This window comes from Melanostigma gelatinosum (assembly GCF_949748355.1).
Source record: "Melanostigma gelatinosum genome assembly, chromosome: 16".
NCBI classification, from domain to species: domain Eukaryota; kingdom Metazoa; phylum Chordata; class Actinopteri; order Perciformes; family Zoarcidae; genus Melanostigma; species Melanostigma gelatinosum.
Window position 1 is genome coordinate 23,486,254 of NC_136649.1, and position 20,509 is coordinate 23,506,762.

The 20,509-nt window shown below is 47.0% G+C and overlaps 1 protein-coding gene across 1 annotated transcript in view; it reads left to right on the forward strand.

The window, feature by feature from the left end:
* atrn (attractin) overlaps positions 1-16,451 on the forward strand; it is a 92,251-nt gene extending 75,800 nt beyond the window's left edge. Inside the window, exons 27-29 of the mRNA XM_079286606.1 lie at positions 3,001-3,108; positions 12,681-12,795; positions 16,269-16,451. Coding sequence (XP_079142732.1) covers positions 3,001-3,108; positions 12,681-12,795; positions 16,269-16,393 — 348 coding nt within the window. The 3' untranslated portion in view covers positions 16,394-16,451. The remainder of the gene's footprint in view (positions 1-3,000; positions 3,109-12,680; positions 12,796-16,268) is intronic.
* Positions 16,452-20,509: the final 4,058 nt, after the last annotated feature.

The window sequence follows — 20,509 nt, forward strand, 5'->3', positions numbered from 1 at the left end:
CAGTGAATGAACAGAAACACAAAAGAAATAACTGACAGTGATTTAGGTCTGAATAAAAAGGTTTTTAGGCCGGTCTTAAAGAGACCAGGGTCTGTGTTGCCCTTAGGTGGTCAGGGATCTGGTCCATAGGCGTGGAGCTGCCGAGCCAAAGGCCCGGTCGCCCGTGGTGCTGAGCTTGGTGGCGGAGTCCCAGGGTGCTCACAGTCATCGCACCACTCGGGCTGCATGTTCTGGCTCTCGGACGCTTCACACGGTGGGACGTCTAATCGTGACAGATCGGAGACTCGGCACAATGACGTGCTCATTTGTGTTTTCATTTGTTGCTGCGCGGCGGCTGCTGTGGCGGCAACAAGACGCTGCACCGGGCACGTCGGAGGCTTCAGCCTGTTCATATTCATGTTCGCGGTAATGAGGCTTTGTGCTGGGATCCATTCATACTTCATGGTTGTTATTGTTCTATTCTGCATTACAGCGTTTCTATTCGTCTGGTTGTAGCTTGTCATTTCTTAATCTCCTCCACAATTATTTCTGTTTTGTTTCATAAAGCACTTTCATGTTTTATTAACTCACTCACTCACTGAAATATCTTAATATTAATTCATGCAGTATCCAAGTAGGTTGTGCACCATCCTCCATCAGATGACATTAAAGTGGCTGCAGTGTGAATAATTTACCGATTCATCTGCCAATGTGATTAATTGATTCATCCTTTGGTTCATAAAATGTCAGGAATAATGATTGCCGTCCCAATTAAAGGAGAAGTGATGTCTGAAAAACTGCTCCACTATTCTTGTGAACTGTCAAAAAAAAACATGAAATGAAGTAAAATGACGGTTAGACTCGTATCTGAGAAGCTGTAATTGCGCATATAAATGACTTGCATGACTCGTTATCAAAATAGATAATAATATGTTATTTGTTGGACAACAAGATGGACTCCATGTTAATCAGGTCACCTGCAGGTAAAGGTTGGTTCATCGGCTCCTTTTTAGTTCCACAATGAACGAAGAGTTTTCAATTTAGATAAATAATTATATATTTTCATTCTGTTAATATCTTTTTATTTATGCAAGTGTCGTAGTAGAAAGGTTGTGTTAAATGTTTATGAAACATAGTTTACATTTGGGCCACAGAAAGTGTACTTTGGCCACTAAATTTAGAGGCTTGATGGCCCGTTGAGCACTCTGTGTTATCCTTTAAATATGAATGTGCCGTTAGCTTAGCATAAAGACTGGTAACGGAGGGAAACTGCTAGCCTGGCTGAGTCAAAGGTAAGCTCACAGAAGTCCGAGTATAATGTTAAATAGCGAGCTTTAGTGATGCTGCCAGGCTGGCACATGTTGCTGCCTTTGTGCAGAGCCAGGCGAGCAGTTCCCCATATTCCAGATTTTTTATTTTTTATTGCTAAGCTAACCAGCCGCTGGCTGTAGCCGCATATTTAATGTGTATAAAAAATGGTATCGATCTCATTTATTAGTCGGCAGGAATGTGAAAAAGCATATTCCCTCAATGTTAAATCGCTCTTTTTTAAAGTAGTGGCTCAGGGAAAGGAGAGGTTGGTCTCCTCCTCGCCAGCTGGTTCAGCACAGAGGAGCGTTGGGAGATTTGGCTTCAGGCTTCAGACGCATGCAGGAATTTAATGAGCTGGCTCGCTCCACAAAGAGAACCCGGGACGTTGCAGTGAGACATTTCTTTTCTCTTCTCAGGCTGTGCTGGAGAGAGAAAGAGACTTTCCCTTGCTGAGGATATGATTATAATGCATTTAATTAAGAGAGGAAAGGCGAGCAAGTCAATAGACACAATCGACAGCCTCACAGGAGGATGAAGACGCTCAGCAGATTAACTACAAACTGTTGAGGCGGGCGGGTGTAGGGTCTTTGGGTGTAGGGTCTTTGGGTCTGGGGTCTTTGGGTGTAGGGTCTTTGGGTCTGGGGTCTTTGGGTCTGGGGTCTTTGAGTCTGGGGTCTTTGGGTCTGGGGTCTTTGGGTGTAGGGTCTTTGGGTCTGGGGTCTTTGGGTGTAGGGTCTTTGGGTCTGGGGTCTTTGGGTGTAGGGTCTTTGGGTCTGGGGTCTTTGGGTCTGGGGTCTTTGGGTCTGGGGTCTTTGGGTCTGGGGTCTTTGGGTCTGGGGTCTTTGGGTCTGGGGTCTTTGGGTGTAGGGTCTTTGGGTCTGGGGTCTTTGGGTGTAGGGTCTTTGGGTCTGGGGTCTTTGGGTCTGGGGTCTTTGGGTGTAGGGTCTTTGGGTCTGGGGTCTTTGGGTGTAGGGTCTTTGGGTCTAGGGTCTTTGGGTCTGGGGTCTTTGGGTGTAGGGTCTTTGGGTCTGGGGTCTTTGGGTCTGGGGTCTTTGGGTGTAGGGTCTTTGGGTCTAGGGTCTTTGGGTCTGGGGTCTGGGGTCTTTGGGTCTGGGGTCTTTGGGTCTGGGGTCTTTGGGTCTGGGGTCTTTGGGTCTGGGGTCTTTGGGTCTACGTTTAAAGTACATTTACTCAAGTACACTTTAAAAGGGTACTTTACTGCACTAGTACCATGACACAACATTTAACAGGGAAATTAAGAAATACTTTTCACTCCACCATATTAATCTGACAACTACGCAAAACAATGTGCTTATAAAACACACTTTTTACTGGTGGCCAACAGGAAGTACAGAAGCTAGAAAGCATTGAAAGCATCGTCCTGGTTAATGATAACTTCCACTTCCCAAACTTAAAGCTGCACTGATGAATGTATTCACATTCTGAATTGATTAAATGATTGTCTGTACTGTCACAGTGATGAGTTCTACCAGCAGAACAGTATATTGATCTTTTGTTTCTTCAGTAAAAGTATTTCTTCCATCATCGCCTCCTCGATTTCAAGTTGTGTGTGAAGTAGTCCTTTAAAAACAACAGTGTGTGAATACATTCTATCCAGCAGTGAAAGACCTGCTGTGCAGTGACAACGAACAGTCTGCTTATCTGTCTGCTCCTCCTCCTCCTCTTCCTCCTCCTCCTCCTCCTCCCTAGCAACTGCTGAGGGAGATGCAACAGATGGCCAGCCGGCCTTTCGCCACCATCAACGTCGCCTTGGAGACGGACGACGAGCCACCTGACCTGATCGGAGGAAACGTCAAGGTGAGCGCAGACCTTTTTATCTAAACCCCGGAGAGCTCCCTGTTTCTTCTTCTGGGCTGACAGGAAGCTCCATCCGTCATCGGTGCCGTCGCTCCGTCTTCTTCCTGTCGACGGCAGTTTGTGATTACAGTCCGCCGTCCTCTCTTACAAATACAGGACCCCCTTTTTGGTTCCTAGTGGAACCTTTATAAACCCTTTCAGAGGGTTCCACCTAGAGCCCAACATAAAGGGCTACACCTAGAACCATCTATGGAAGGTTCCACTCAGATCCTGCTATGAGAGGTTCTACAGAGAACCTTCTTTGGTGTAATGGTTCCCCCCAGAAGTCTCTCTAGAGGTTCTTTCCAGAACCTTTCCTCCTAAACCCACCCCCTGGGTTCTACCAAGAACTCTCTTTTATATTGCGAGGGTTTCATGGAGAACCCACGAAGGGGAGGAGAGGTGTTGCAGAGGTGCTGAGTTTTACTCCTAAACTTCAGGTCCAATGTTTTGTAAGACTCCTGCTCTCCTGTTTTAACAACTAAAGTTAAAATATAACACATTGCGGATTCTCAATCGTGTCCACACATGAACTTTACACTTTTACCCTCAGAAGATGTTCCATAATTTATCAACATTTTGACAGACTTCTTCAAGGTAAAAACCCGAAACGTTGGTCAATTATTAAATATCTTTTGCATCGACTGCTTTTCATTTGCACTTGCGAGGATCTTTAACACCCATGCTTCCAACAGACCCTGAAGAACCCTTTCTTCCAAAAAGGGTTCTTTGGCTGTAAGTCTTGCAAAGAACCTCGGCCCTTCAGGAAGAACCCCTTTGGAACCCGTATGTCTCAGAGTATGTGTTGGTAGATATTCTTCACACCATCTGTTTTACGTCATGTCTCAGTCTAAGCTCTTAATGGTGGTTCCGTTAGTTTTCAACAAGCCCAGGAGGCTCTCTTAGGAGGAAGAGGTTTGTAGTGTAGTGCAGGTCTAGTACACCCAATGAGGGTCAACGCAGTCTACATTCAGCTGGGACCCCGTGAGGGCCCGATGATGATGATGCCAGTGGGCTGTTACACCAGTTATTGTGGATAGGCTGTGAATTCTAATGAGAAGGAATGCAGTTAACCCTGGAGTTAAACACATGCAGATGAGAGTCTTGTAGATTAGGATGCTATACTTAGAAATGAGATAAGAGCTTCATGCCAACATTGAGATATTCTTCATTTGGAAAATGAATAATTCTTTAACGCCTACGCGCAGGAAGTGTTTGCTGGCATGAAAATGAAGAAGATGAGGGGACACTGTGAAAGTCAGGACTCGTCGTGCTGTGGTGCGTCGGACCGTCTGTATTTGTGAAACACTGACGGAGAAATCAAAAGGTGGCGAAGTCTGTCGATACGGACGTACGGCTCGTTGGTACGAAGTCATTCAAACAGAAGTGAAGCTTCCGTCGCTCTAACTTCAGAACCGCTCATGCTGCTGCTGGCACTGTGTTTCATTACACCAGGTCACAGGGTTCAAGGTTTTAATGAAGGTCCTGCAGTTAAGATTTGAGTCACATGACACAAGTTGGAATTGTATTTAACCCCTTAAAGAGCAGACACAAACCCTCACCTTTAGGTTGTTGGGTGCGTTACTATTGTTTTAGTCAAGCTACAGAAGGAGTGTTAAACTAAACCAAAGTTTTCAACAATATAACAAGTGAATACAATATTCATCAAGTGACGAAGGAATCACACGGCAAACGTTTGGTTCACATGTTCGCCTTTGTGTAATATTTTGCGTTCATTACTTGTCGTGTCTTTAATTGTTGTTTGTCTTGAGATAATTCATTTGAATGTGTTTCTTTACTAAGAAAACAAAAGTCTCATACTTCCAAATCACAAACACATTGTATAACTCGTGGTATCTGGTCATGCTGAGGTCTGTAGATATCGTTCTATGAAGCTCCTGCCACCACCATCGTTTGAATGCTCAAAGCATTCAAAAACGCCTTGCTGCTTTTATTGTTTGTGTTTGTCCTTTTATGTATTTGTCTCTCTGGACCCTGAGTCTGAAATAAAGTCTGTCCATCTGTCCATTATGTGTAAACACAATCCGTCACAGTAATCTGCCTCCACAGGTAGAAAGCTAGTTCCCATAAAAATGCCAGCAGCTCTTTAGCTTTTAGAATATATATTTGCATCAATGCTGTGAGCACGACAAAGCAAACGTCTTCCACCTCCACTGTATCAGAGAGGAGGCAGAAATCTGAGACGCCCGGGCCATTAACTCTGTGTGTGTGTGTGTGTGTGTGTGTGTGTGTGTGTGTGTGTGTGTGTGTGTGTGTGTGTGTGTGTGTGTGTGTGTGTGTGTGTGTGTGTGTGTGTGTGTGTGTGTGTGTGTGTGTGTGTGTGTGTGTGTGTGTGTGTGAGAGAGAGTGAGATTTGGAAAGATGGACCCTGTAATCCAGTGCAGCACTTAGTCGCCTGTATTTATCAGTTCTACTGAGGGCTTCTGTTGACCTTTGGTAACAATCAGCACAGCTGCAGCTTTGCTCTTCAGAACCACTTGACCCTCTGTCTCTTGTTTCATTGACACTTCAATGAGACTTGCTGATCAGATATATTTCATGGTCAGAGGAGCGGCTGTAAAACGCTGGATGAACACATTTCCTTTACCTGTAAATTGTTGTCAATAAAAGTTATATTTGCTGCTCACTGTCCAAGCCTCACTGAGTTCTGATCCAGGCCACCTCGGCACACCAATGCGAGCCGGGTCCGATCTTGCAGCGCGCAGACTGGACAGTTAACGCGGCGTCCTGCCGTGATCGGATGACAAAAGTCACGTTGAGAAACCTATTGAACGTGTAACCCCGGCCCGAGTCAGACTCATGACAGACAGGCATTTTGGACAACTTCTTTTTCCTAGTCAAAAACTGGCGCTCTGCATTACCCACAATGCAACGCGACCACTGGCAGTCTTGTCAGAGATGTGGGTGCGTTGCGCTGACGTGGCCTCCAGAGAATGGCAGCGGGCTGCAGCAGTGCTGAGCTCACGTCTTTGTACCTCCACACATTTGTTTCATCGTCTTCTGCCCTGAGCGACGCCGACTCAACTGACATCACTGAAGGCAATTAAACACACTTCACACCGCTCCCTCTGGAGCCACAAAAAGACTTTCTTTTATTCATGCGGCAGCACCGCCGACCTGTAAACAGACTTTGATGTGTGAGGTCCATAACATGACCAACTCTTTGGCTGTCAGGATGTTCTGATCGCACTCTTTGTCACCGAGCCAAGGGCAGACTTGGTTGCAAAACTATTGAGATGGATTTTAATGTGGAGTTGAAGCTCAGTGGTGTTGTAGTAGATGCAAACACAGAAGAATCGGTTTATCGGATTGAGAGTCGACCTCGGGCCCGTTGACGTAGCAGAAGGTCGATTTGAAGGTAAAGACGAAGCGGAGCTGGAGTCCTGGAGAAGACTCCCTTGAAGAGAAGAGTTTGACGCTCCGGCGGGTCGGAGGCGGTTGCAGCAGAGCACCTTGAGAAAGCAGAATTGTGCCGAGTTATAGAAATGGCAGGCGCAGCGGGCAATGCTGTGACTGTGCACTGTGTGATGAATGGCCTCTGAATGAGATGTAGTACAGGATTATAGGGCTGGTTCAGCAGGGGGGCTCGGGGCCCCTCGGGGCCCCTCGGCTCTTGACAGGGACCATGCATCTCAAGGGGCCGGGCTCCAGCACACGGTGACTCCAGGCTGAGGCTGCAGGGCCCTCGGGAAGATCAGCGGCTCATCAAGTCGCTGCTCCGTCTCGTCTCTTCTCTTCTCTTCTCTTCTCTTCTCTTCTCTTCTTTGCCTCTTTCTTGTTCCTCTGTTCTCTATTTCCCCCCTTTGTTCATGTTCTTCGTCTCTTCTTCTGTCTTCTTCTCTTTTGTCCTTTTTCTTTTCTTGGCTCTGTTCTTTGCGATTTATTTTTGTGCTTTTCATTTAGACTTTTATCTTGTCCTCTTTTCGCTCCTCCTTTTTCACTTTAGGTTGTCTTCTATTCATTTTATTAAAGTTCTCTCTCTCTCTCCTTTCACTTTTGGGTTTATCCTCCTTTTTCTTCTTCTTTCCTTTGTCTACGTGTCTTTGTCTCTTCTCACCTGTTTTACACCTTTCCTCTCCTTTTTCCTCAGGTTTTCTGTCTCTTCTTTTTGTCCCCTCTTTGTCCCTTTTCCTTACTTTCTATTTATCTTCTATGTTCTTTTCAATTCATCATCTCTTTTTTTCTCTTCTCACCTGTTTTTTCACATCATTTTTCCCGTCTCTGTTCAATCGTTTGTTCGATTCACTTTGTTTTGTTTTGTCAGATTTAATGATCTAGCGTACGTGTTTGCCTTCTACGAGTTTCACTGTCCTCCTTCTTCCTTTCCTCCTCCTTCCTTTCCTTCTTCTCCCTTTCCTTCCCTTTGTATCTTCTCGTCTCCTGTCTGACATCCTTACTTTGCTGTGGTGTTCTCCTCTAATTTACGAGCCCGTCACTGATCCTATCGGCTGTCTGTGGTTTCCTGTCGGCCTTATCTGTCCGTGTGTGTGTGTGTGTGTGTGTGTGTGTGTGTGTGTGTGTGTGTGTGTGTGTGTGTGTGTGTGTGTGTGTGTGTGTGTGTGTGTGTGTGTGTGTGTGTGTGTGTGTGTGTGTGTGTGTGTGTGTGTGTGTGTGTGTGTGTGTGGGGAAATCCAGCGCCGTCCACCTCCTCCTCCGTCTCTGCTTTACCTTTTCTTCTCCCACCTCTACTCTTCTTCTCTTCCATTCTTCCCGGCCTGCTCTCCTCCTCTTCATCAGGGCGGGAGCGTCCCAGAAGATCCAATTTCGATTCACCTCCTCAGCTTTCTCTGCCTTCACCGGCTGGAACGGCGAGCGCGCGCTGTCCTATCTGCTCCCAGGCTGAGACTGAGCGGCTCGCAGCGGGTTCCTCCCCTTGTTTCCATGCTGTTTTATCAGGATGCTACAGTCGTGTATGAAGACCCGCGAGCGGAGAGTACGGGGGGCCGGGCGCCGCACAGCGAGCTGAAGATCATTAAAGTTCTTTATCGCCTCGGTGGGAAGTCCAGACTTGCTCCGCCGATGAGATATATTCACTCGGCTTCTGCCAAATGGAGCTTGCGGCCCCGGCATCACGGGCAGATGATTACCTTTCTGCTCTGCTTGTATTTATAGACATCGTGGGACGAGAGTAAACCGGGACATTTGATGCAAAATAAAGGGGGGGGGGGCAGGAAGCAGTCTGGTTTATGGTAACATGATCTTCTATCAAGCTGTCTACCTCCACTCACTAGACATTGTATTCAATTAAAAGCATACAGCTGTTTCAAACAACAGCAGCGATGTGGTAATCTTAAATTACATGATTGGCCGAGTTACAGGCAAAAGAAGTGAGGTCAAATGAAACACCAGAGGAATCTCAATTCTGATGGTTTGTGATGATTAAGTGTGTCATTAACACAGAAGCCAACAGACGGACTCACCGCTGTGCTGAGATGCGCGTAGGAGGAAGCGCAGCAAACAGGAGGCGGCAGCAGACGGCAGATGATCTGAATATCAGATGTAGAGGCGTGATACAACCGCACCTGTAACGTCCCACGTGTTATTTATATCTGTCGATTTGTCTGTGATGTTATTTATGGCGTCTTTCAGAAGAACGAATGGTCTCCTGGATAAGAACTGTTCCATGTACAGAACGCATAAGATGTTTCAGGTAGCCAGTAGTTTCACCTCAACAGTTCAAATAGAAACGGATCGAGGTGAGAGCGGAGACAAAAGGTGCTTTGTTTTTTTTGCCATAATCCGAGACTGTAAACGTCAGCACAGTTTTTTACGTCCTGTCTTTCTCAGAGGATCTGCTGCTGAGTCGTGTTGGTTTGAGTTCTATCAGCGATGATGATGCTGCTCATTGTTGACTCGCATTGGTTTGTAGAGCTGCACTCTTATCTCGTCCGTTTCACATCAAGAGTCCTCCTCGCGTTTCAGTTTAAGAACCAAAATGAAAAGATAAAGTTCACTTAAACTCATCCTGTTGATCTAAATCACTTTCTGTTTCGTTTAAATACGTTGCAATATAGCTTCATTATCGCGGGCTCACAAAACACTTGCTTTCTCAAAGAGAAGCCAACTGAAGAAGTCATCAAAGTGGCTCAGTGGAAGTGGCTGTACCTGGTGAGTCACAGCAGAGTTTGACTCGGCGCTGGCGGAGGAAAAGTCATCCCCAGCTGCTGCTGAAGTGGAGATGAAAGCGGAGCAGCATGCAGCCGCAGTGTATGCCCACATCAGCCTGTGTGTGTGTGTGTGTGCGCGCTCAGCAGCGATTCTACGTGCTGGGCTAATTACTGGAGGTAATTTAACAAAACCTCTGGTTATAACTCTCCGGAGTGATGCTGGGGGGGGGCGGGGGGGGACGCTATAAAACAAAGGCATCTGCTGGGAAACACACGAGGCCTCTGAAGAAGACCACGGGAGAAGACACACTACCTTTGGGGAACATCTCAGGCAAAAAATTAAATAAAAATACACATGCACAAAGAGTTGGATAATTGAATTGTTCAAGGTGTTTTTCCCCCTCTCAGTTTTATTTGAGGAGGGGGGGGGTGTAACGCTGCATGCATCCATGAAGAGCAAACACACCTCTTAATAACCGTCTGTGTCCAAAGATACAGTGTGTGCATAACTATACACTCATATGGCAGCAGCCATATTGAAACCACTGAAAGCCCCTTTCACACATTTGTAATACATTTGTAATTTTGCTGGCTTCATTATCTGTTTCAGTAATTGGTTTTTGGTTTTGAAACATGTATTCTTTCCATCATTTTCATCGCTGATAAATGCTCTCGTCCATTTAGTCACTTGTCAGACGGAATATAAAGTTCTGCTCACTGTTGTATGAGTACAACATCCAAGCAGACTTGGAAATGAAAAGACGTTGGATCCGTACTCTCAGTATATTCCTGATGACACACATGCTATGTGTAAAGCTTTATGCTGGCTATTCATAAGCAGTCGGCAATAATGAAATTGGAAGAGAATGCAGGCAAACAGATGATCGTTGGGGTTTCTTAGCTTCTTTGGCATTTCTTCCCCTCTTGGTTGCAGGAGGAAAAGAAACTGATTAAAACACACTTGCAAGACTGATCTGAGAGTGAGAGACAAGACTGATCTAACGCAAGAGCAAGTTCTGCAAAAACTTTGAACAGTGCGCAGCTATTTCATTCTGTTTAAACCTTGTGTTAGCCTTGTGTTAGCCTTGTGTTAGCCTTGTGTTAGCCTTGTGTTAACCTTGTGTTAACCTTGTGTTAGCCTTGTGTTAGCCTTGTGTTAGCCTTGTGTTAACCTTGTGTTAGCCTTGTGTTAGCCTTGTGTTAGCCTTGTGTTAGCCTTGTGTTAACCTTGTGTTAGCCTTGTGTTAGCCTTGTGTTAGCCTTGTGTTAGCCTTGTGTTAGCCTTGTGTTAGCCTTGTGTTAACCTTGTGTTAGCCTTGTGTTAGCCTTGTGTTAGCCTTGTGTTAGCCTTGTACCGATCGGGCTACACTAACATCATCAATGTTATTAGATGTGTAGGTTCCATTGATAGTTACATAGGATTGTGATTCAAACATTCTCAATAACTCCAGAGCCCAAAAGTCAATAACACCAATTGTAATGAATTTAATTTATTGTTAAAATGCAAAATGGTAGATCCCTTATTCCCTTATTTGAAATGCCTTTTGTTGTGTTCCACTTTTTCTGCCTCTCCATTTCTTTTCTTACCTTAATAACTTATTGTCTCTTACGAGTGTCAAACTCTGCCCACTGTTCTCAGATTATTGAAAAAATTATCATTTTTTAAATTCATATTTAAAGAGCATTTTTACCTCACAACAATAAAAATGGCATAAACAGCAAGCTGTAATAATCATTTACTTCTTACTATCAACTTCGGTCCACGGCCCGACTTTGATAAGCCCTGAAATATTGTCCTTCGATCCATATTTGTTGGCGTTTAGCTTTTTCACTGCAGTGAAATAACAGTTTGCTGCACAAAACTGCACAAAACTTCATTCACTAAAACCTCAATAAAAGCTTTGAATACGTTTATATTCAAAGTACACGTTTACACATCTTCTTTGTTACAGTCACAGTTATCAATAACACCGACTCTGTGTGGACCCACAGAGAACCATAATCACTGCCTTAGAAAGCACCGCTGAACACAGCAAGTGTGATGAAAATATAAAACGTGTCCCACCGAGCACGATTGCAGTCGTGGCTTTTACAGAAAACTCATTTGAGGGCTTATTGATACATGAGGCGGACATTACAGCGCATTTACTGAGCGAGGAGCACGTCTGTGAAGGGGTTTCAACCACGAACACACATGTGAAAATAAGAGGATAAAACGCCTTTCTCAACAGACAGTTGCACAGTAAAGCCTATAGGTGCTATAAACACACATCTGTAGCAGCATGAAGAAATACTGAATCCCCCCTCTGGTACAACATCACACACACACACACACACAGACACACACACACACACACACAGAGGCATCCAGGTCTTTGTGCCACTTCCCCAGCTACCTGTGTGACAGCCGGTATGAAAGGTAAGCCTCAGAGAGACGCAGCAGAGAATAATTGTGTAAAATGGGTCAGAGCCTGAATATCATTCCTGCCCCGCTCCCCATGTGTACACTTACACTTAGTGTGCGTGTAAGACAGCTGTGATGAATCGGGGAAACGTGTGTGTGTGTGTGTGTGTGTGTGTACAGTTGCATGTAAGTGTGAAAACTGTGTTGCAGTGTGAGAAATTAGTGTGTCACAGTCCTGCAGCAATGCCACTTGGGGCGTTAAGCTCAACTCTCCAGAGAACGCCGTGGGAAGGGACTTGTGTTCGGAAGTGGGTGGGTGGGGATGTGTGTGTGTGTGTGTGTGTGTGTGCGCATTGAGAGGCAGTGTCAGGAGTGTGTGAAACCATGCCATGGCCCAGTTTCCTGTCCGGCTCATGAAATAGAAATAGAGAGAGAGAGATATGAAGCTATCTGTATGCGGTTGAGGTGGCGGCGTCCTCCATGGCCTCCGTCGAGGTAAACCATGAATATTGTACGAGGGAGAGCGGCAGCAGATCCGGCGGGAAACTCATCCCCACATATGGATGAATTACTGATAAACAGGAGTGCACCGCCGACACAAATCTGCACTCCCAGGACCGCCACTTGATATCCAGTCGCAGCCCCGCGCTGCACACAGTCTATTGTCATGGATTTGTGCACTGTGGGCGAATGTGTGTGTGTGGGGGGGGGGATCCAATTTGTGCCCACAGATCAGTCCGTGTAGCTCAAGTTATTTCTTTTTGTGGTTTCTGTGCATGTTGCTGACACAAAGAACAGTAACAGCAAAGCCTCCGTGTGTGTGTGTGTGTGTGTGTGTGTGTGTGTGTGTGTGTGTGTGTGTGTGTGTGTGTGTGTGTGTGTGTGTGTGTGTGTGTGTGTGTGTGTGTGTGTGTGTGTGTGTGTGTGTGTGTGTGTGTGTGTTCCCTAGGATCTGGGAGGGTTGTGATGTGTAATTTTTGTTTTCTCTTTGTTTTCCGCAGTCCGTCCCAAAGCCCATCGCCTTAGAGCCGTGCTTCGGCAACAAAGCCGCCGTGCTCTCCATCTTTGTGCGGTTACCCAGGGGCACCGGCGGCATCCCTCCTCCAGGACAGTCTGGTAAGACGAAGCCGCTGAAACCTTTCGCTTGTTTTCATTCCTCATCCGTCTTTGTTTGATTGTTGCTCACCTTTTTACACCGCCTCTCCTTGAGCCCCTGTCCTCCCTCCGTCTGCTGAAGCTCTTTTACTTTCACTCCCTTTTCTTATTTCTTTCATATCCTTCAGATCGCTACGCCGTCTGCAGATGACGTCTGTCCACACCAGAGATTTAGGTTGTTTTGCGACAGGTTCTCACTGAGCACACACTGTTTCCTCTGGTTGAAGGTGCAACGTGTAGTACCTGGCCTCATGCTAAGCTAGCTGGTTAGCATGCTCCTTTCAGTAGATATCTCTGCAACACAAAGCACACATGTCAAAACTCTTCATACTCTGTCTTCTGTTCAGTTCTTCTCTCACATCGTGTATTTATCTGTTTCTGCCGTCAGACAAACGACTAAGTATCGACCGAAGTGTGCCGCCTCTTTCTGGAGAGAACTGGAGAGGCCGAGACATGAACCAAAGCAGACGTAGCCAGCTTACTCATAGGTGGTCTATAAACAGACAGTGGGCCACTGGGTTCCAGACCTCTTTGGCAATTAGATTCATTGCATTCATGAAATTATAATACACCACCCATCAAGGTAGATCCTGGATTCTTACTTATGTTGTAGCCCTGTGCTGAGGGTCTCTGCGTCATAAGCTGGTGTTATTAATATAGAGAGTGCTGCAGGATGACGGAACACGGAAGTTAGCGTCACCGGTTCCCTCTATAAAAAGCCAATTGGATATTTCCATTGGATTTTGCATTATTGCAAACACACATTTCTGATCCTTACATGTTTTGTTCAGCAAGATAATCTTCACAAATGAACACCACTGTTATCATGTTTGAAGCGTGGCTGCAATCAGCAGCAGTTAAAGGCTAACGTTCGGCTGGAAAGCTAAGCGCTAACTGCACCGCGTCACATGAGCGCGAGTGCACACAACGAGGCCGTGAAGGTGATGAAGGTCGCTCGTCTCATTTAGCCTCCTGTTAGCAAACTCTTTAAGAAACCTAAAAAGGTTCAGCATCACAAGCGCTGATTTACTGACGTAATCTATATTTGAACAAAAGTTAAAACCGCTCAAGCTTGTGTGAACCACTGACCTTGTGTCAGGCATCTGTTCAGAAAGCCACCACGTCGAGACGAGGGAACCGGAAAAACGCTGACGAAGGCCTTTAGAACGTTATTGTTCTCACGTTATGTTCCTGGAGAAATGCCTGAACCTCAGTGACACACAGCCTGTGTGGGAGTGCAGGCGGATAATAAAGGCACCGCCTGCAGTACAGTCTGCTGGTTGCACTGAAGTAAACTTGGAGGCTTCGTGGTCGACACACAGGAGTTGGAGAGGTCAGAGGTCAGAGGGGGTCTGAACTCCAATGTCCGCCCCGGGGCCACCTGATTAATTCAGCTGTGCTTATAGTAGGGACGAGGTCTTACACATAAGATCGAAGATTAAATATTTGCACTTTCTGTCATTGTCTACACTGCGTATTACATACATTTCACAGAGACGTCTCTCTGCACCGCTGCTCGACAGACTCTTCATGAAACAAAGGGAATGAGGCTCTTCCAGTGCAAACAGAGCAGAATGTTGTTTTCCTCTTCAGTGAAATCCTCTCACATCAAATGAGGGAGCAGAGAAAAACAGCCGGCGATCCTCAGAGGCAGAACAGAAGAATGGGAGGTGATGGAATACGTGTTGGGAGACGCTGAGAAAATCATCAAAGCGGAGGCGACCAATCGCGTTGACCGTGGTCTCCTCTGTTTACAGTCGTTGTTTCACGGTTGTGCCAATAATGTGACGCGGACGTATTGCCTTTAAGACGCTGCGGCGCTGTCTCCCTCTCCCTCATCCTGTCCTCGCGGTCCTTGGTGGTGAGATGAAGGCCGCTGCCCTCGTCCTCATCTTTCTCTCTGCATGTTGTCGTCTCTCTCCCACTTTCATTGTTCTCTTTCTCCTCTTCTTGTCTGAGCTCTGGGTGCAAAGTGCAGTCTGGTGTCTTTTCATGCTCGCCGCTCTTCTTTCTCTGCCTCCTTCTGTCTGATTAAGCTTCCTCTCATCCTCTGCCGTCTCTCTTTACATTCCCATCCGTCCTTCATCTGTTTCCCTTATCTTTCTTTCCCGAGACGGTCTGATAGGACCCAGGACGAAGCACTTCACTTGCCTTTTCTTCCTTACTGTCTTCTTCAAGGACTCAAACAAGAACTCAACTTGATTCCTTGTCCTGTCTTCTTTTTCTTCCCCGTCTGTGTTTCACAGCCTCTTTGCCTCCCACAGTTGCAGTCCCCAGACCATCAGCGTGCCGCAGGCCCCTATTAATTACCACGTAGTCCTTTTTGTCACAACAGAACCGCCTCGGCTCTCGGCGGAGCTTCCCCTCGGCCAGCGTTTGTTGAGGCCGTGTTCGCCGTGTTCCTACCGTCTCCCCGTTATCGTGCTTTTAACTCGCTTCCCATCTGGCCGCGTTCGTTTTCAACCCTCAGGCTGCTGCCGACTTGTCGCCAGCGTCACGACCTCGCAGCGCGTCCGTTTACGGTTAAGCTTCTTCCAAAATGGCCGCCCTCCTGGTTTTCCAAAACAGCCGAGAGGAGGTCAGCGCCGTCGACCGTCTGAGATCTGTATCCGGCCTCCTTTCAGTGCTGTGAACCGTCCTGTTTATTGGTGTAGCAAACACAAAGGACAATATAAAATACTTTCATCAATCACAAATGAATTTAAAAAGCAAGAAATAATCGACAAGAAAAACATTTTCAGTGCAGTTATTTCAGTCATTCGTTGCCCCAAATTTATTTCGCAACTGATTCCTAATTTGTTGAGACTTCTGTCAATGTTGGTATTTCAATGTTTAAAAGTATCTTAATGACCATCAACCATCAACGTGTTAAAAACAACATTTTACAGTGTAGACATGCACATTTCAGTGTTCTCTGGCAGACTCATGGATCTGCGGCTCATCTTCAATGAGCTGATGCTGACTGATAATCTGGCTCTAAGCCAAAGGAAATAGAAGTGAAGTAGAGAAATGGATCAATGAAAGACAGAGCAGCTTTAAGTTGAGGTTTAAGGTTTGATTGCTCCTAAAGTCGCCGCTGGTCGTCATGCAGCTCCATAAAGCGTTCAGCGTACAGAGGACTGAGCTTCCTCTTCTGAATGTCGACTGAACTTCAGTTTGATTGACATCTCTTTGTGCATCGTGTTTTTTACTGACTATAAAACTATAAGGTAGGTTTATCTATTGTCTACTTATTGCACAAAATTACTACAATTAGTATCACCTGTCTGTATTTGTCTTGTGACGCCTTAAAACGATTGTCTCTTTCCACCTTTACTCGGACTAAATGATGATAGATTATGATTTGTCCTCCTCTGGAACAGAAATCGATGCTTGAGAATGTCTGCGTCGTCGCCCTGTAATCCTGCTGTTCCTGTGTTCTGTGTTCTGTGCAGGTCTGGCGGTGGCCAGCGCTCTGGTGGACGTGTCTCAGCAGATGTGTGCGGGCTACAAGGAGAAGTCCGGAGGCCTGAGGAGCCGCAAACAGCAGCCCACCGCACAGCCGTCCACCTGCATCTGACCGCGCCCACCTCTCCTCCTCTACCACCCCGCCACCCCATCAGCCCCCCCGCTTTCGGCCCCCTCCTTCACAGACTCCCGCCCGGCTGCGCTACGGCGGGGAGAGGTGCATGCTGGGACGCAGGACTGGAAGATTTCGGCGAGGGGCCGTGTCGTTTGGTGGACTGGAGCCTCAGCGGGGCTTCCCCTCCCTCTCCTCCTGCGGGGGCTGTGGGTCCCCACGGACTGAATGACAGAAACTGGACAAAGAGGGAGGGAGGGAGGGAGGGAGGGAGGGGTGCTGACTTCACCCCTCCCCCTAAAATAAGAACAAAAACATGCTACATTTGTCGAAGCCGCCTCGTCAGAGTCGAGGCGGCCTCGGCTTGCTGCTAGAAGAGATCCTCAATCTTATTGTTTGACTTAAGTTATTGTTGTTTTTGTGTTTTATTTTGAAGGCAGGAACAAACTGGAGACGTTCAGCTGCGCGCACACACACACACACACACTTCCAAAAGGCAACTCTGCAGTTGCCCTTGTACCCATTCGTTGCCCATTGCCGCCTGCTGTCGTGTTCACAGCTCAGCACTGAGGGCGACCGTCACCGGAGTCCCGCACAGTTTGACCTCCGAACAGGCCGACTGCGTGTTCGGTCTTCCTTTAACGAGGATCCACTGCAGGAGGCCGGCCGTGCAGCCAACGCCCGTCTAAAGAGCCGGTGACATGTCGAATGTGTTCTCTGTGTCCTGTCTGGAGCTCTGTCTCTCTCCCCTTCCAATCTCTCTCTGTCTCTGAGGCCATCTGGCTTCAGAGACGACCACCTTTCCTCTGGCAGCGCAGCCGAGTACAAAACAAGACCACGGCAACATCTCGTCCACGCTGGCTGGCCGGTTCCTAATCCAGCGCCGCCGAATGAAACAGTTCCAGCTAATTTACGCCTCCAGTTGACGCGAAAGCCGGTGGCTCTGCACACACAGGTGCACTGGCATGGATCCCACACAAACGGCAGCACAGCCGGCGGTGAGAAAACCCGTCTGGTGTTCAACGATTTGTCCCTTTTGGCAGCGCCGCGACTCAAGCTCACGTGAAACAGGCTTCCTGTAGAAGGTCTGACTGAAGTGATGAGGCTGATCTGCGCGACGGGTCAGCATCCTCTGTGATCATCAGTGCCCAAATCCACAGCCTGTAATCGCTGCTCCTGTGTCTCCCAGTGCAACGCTTGCCCCCCGCCGGTGCCAGAGATCCTGTTGCTCTCCCGCTGCCGCTCGATGGCGATGGTTCCGTATCCCTGAGCTATCTACAGCCGCCCAATTAGCCGCTGCCGCGGTGACGTTAGTGCTCATACTGATGCAGGTACAGTGGAGCTTCTAATGCCAACATTTATACTGTGCCGACTCTGAACACGAAGCACACAAAGAAACGCCAGTGGAGCGAGAAGCCACGACGCACGTGTCAGCAATGTTTCTTCATTTGCTAAATGAGACTTTTGAATTCTCATCTAATGGAAGATCCTAAAAAACAGAAGTGACGGGACAGAAGAGCATTCATCGCCTTTCTTAAGCTCGGCTCCTGGAATGATCTCGCTGCGTGGTCTCTCGGGCTCACTTTGTTTTTTGTGCTCCGTGTGTGACGCTGCTCTCAGCCGGTCCTTTTTCTATTTCCTCTTCCTTTTTATCTCCGCTCTACCTGCTCTTCCCACAGTCCTTATCTGAAATCACTGCTCCATTCTTCAAAGAAACATTACTTCTTTTTGTCAACTGGGGGAAAATGAGAGAAAACACAAAGAGGAAAAGCTCAGGCTGCTGTTCTGTTCAGTGGAGGCGTCAGGGCACCGGATCGCTCTGCCTCCTTCAGCACTGACCTCCAGAGCGGGCGTGAATTAGCCCGCGATGGTCATCGTTGCAAAATATAAGTTCCATTCCATAACATCTGCAGGTCTTTGACTGAAGGCACTGATATAGAAATATGGTTGACTCCCAAAGCTATTAACTTCCCGCCCTCGCAGAGGTACAGTAATAGAACAATTTAATAACTCACATTCTGCCCTGAAGAATGCGTCATCTGTAGTTCCAGGCTCTGCATCCTGGAGAGCTGCTCAGCGCCTGTGAAAGGGCACACTGTTAGCACTGGGGAAAGGTCAGCGCAGAAAGCATGAACAAAGCTGACATTCTGTAATTATAGAGAGCTGGATGTGCTCACAACTCCTCAGCGACCCCGGAGAGGGTTAACGAGTCAACTCTGCTCACGCAGGAATCAAAGCTCTTCATTAACGGCCGTCTGCTCCTCTCTCCTCTGCAGCAGCCCGTGTTCAGCCAGCGGGCTGAGGTGCTGCGTCTGCAGGGACTTGACGGTGGGAAATACCCACCAGTCATCACCTGAAAGTGAGAAGATTTGATCTGCAGTTGGTCAGTTTGTCCACGTGATGACATTGCAAGAAAACAAGTCCTTCTGGGTTACAGGAGCATTTCATGAAACACGTTTGAGTCGGGAACGTCCTCCCGCGCTGCTTCTTCTCAGGTTTGCAGAAGCTGTTTTGTCTGTTGGAGGTGCTCTTCATTCCCACACATGTTGTTGAGGGAGAACATTCTGGGATGCACAAGGCTTGAACTTTTACTGACAAGTTTACATCCTTGGTAAAACTGTTTTTACTCTTTTTATTTCCGTTTTCTTTGAACCTGCTTGACAGATTTTGCGTGGCTCAGTTGATGCGACGCCCAGACTTAGTAAACCCTCGTGTGCTGCTCCAAGCAGCTTTAAAGCAAAAGTACAACAAGTATTTGGTGTAAAAATGTGACCCTGAGAGAGTTGAGCAAGCATCACCTGCAGAGTCACATGACTGGTCTTCAACCGAGCGATGGTCTTCTGACACTAAGTGCACACGTCCGTCCTTGTTCTCTGCAGCGTCAGCAGCCCAAACACTTCACCGGGAGCAGCTCTGAGATCAGTCAACGTCTCGGACTTTGGATTTTCTACAGGTTACAAAAACACCCTTAAAGAATCGCATCATTGCGTTCAATGGTAACAATATCCAGCGACTCCGACTGCTGTTTGCAGCTTTTATTTAGTTTCACGCGACGCAGAAATCTCATTTTGCAAAGAAACTTCATATAAGAATCTGTTCTACGGCTTCAAATGTACTGAAGTAATAATCTCACAAAGAAAAGATTTATTTTTTGTCCTGTAAATACTATTTGACCCAAATCTGTTGCAGCAGCCTCACGCCGGGTTCCTGCAGACGTCTGCAACGCCTCAAAGCATCCAAAGCGATTAGGAATAGGTGGGGGGGGGCAGTGATTCATGACCTTTCACCTCTGGTCCTCCCACACAGGCCTTTTCATTTACTCTTGGCTGATTAGACGTATTGTTTCTACAAACAATGCTTTATTGACATCTCCCTCGCGCTCCTTGTAGTTTTGTTACACGTGTCATGGTGCCAATGAATTAGACTTCCATGGACAATAACACCTCAAATCTAAATCACAATAAATCCTCATTTACCTTTAACGATAAATATAAAGTCCAGCTTGATGGATCCACCCAAAGCCCACCTGGGACCAGTTCTCCCCTCCTGTCCTGACTTTTGCTGAACTGACGGCTGAGCTCGTCTTTGTGCTGGCGAGCAGATCTAAGTCCTGTTCAGCTCTTCATGTTTTTCTGGCTTCTCACTAAATCTCTGGGGTTTTGGAGTTTAGTTTTACTCCAACGTTCCTGTTTGATTCTCAGAAATCAGCTTTATTTGACTGTTTAGGGATTGTTTCCAGCCCTGTCCCAGCTGTTTGAAGAACATTGAAGGCACTTTACCACCAATATTGCGTTATTCCTGCCACCTGTAGATCCGTGGAACAGTGTGAACTCAGTAGCAGGGACTTGTATCAACCCACTCATCAGAACACGGAGCCGAAGGGACCAAACGTTAATGCTGAGGCAAACCAGCAATGTCTTGCTTTGTGGAGCGGCCATTTGAAATGAGTCGGTGGAGCTTTGTTAGCGGTCACGGTTTGTCAGCGGATATATTTCTAAACGTTGCAGCGTGTCGCAGTGGAAGCAGAGACGGCCACGGTGAGCTGACTCTTACCGTGGTAGAAGAACTCCCACAGTGATCACATGAGGAAGAACCAGGACGCCTGCATGGCTCTGA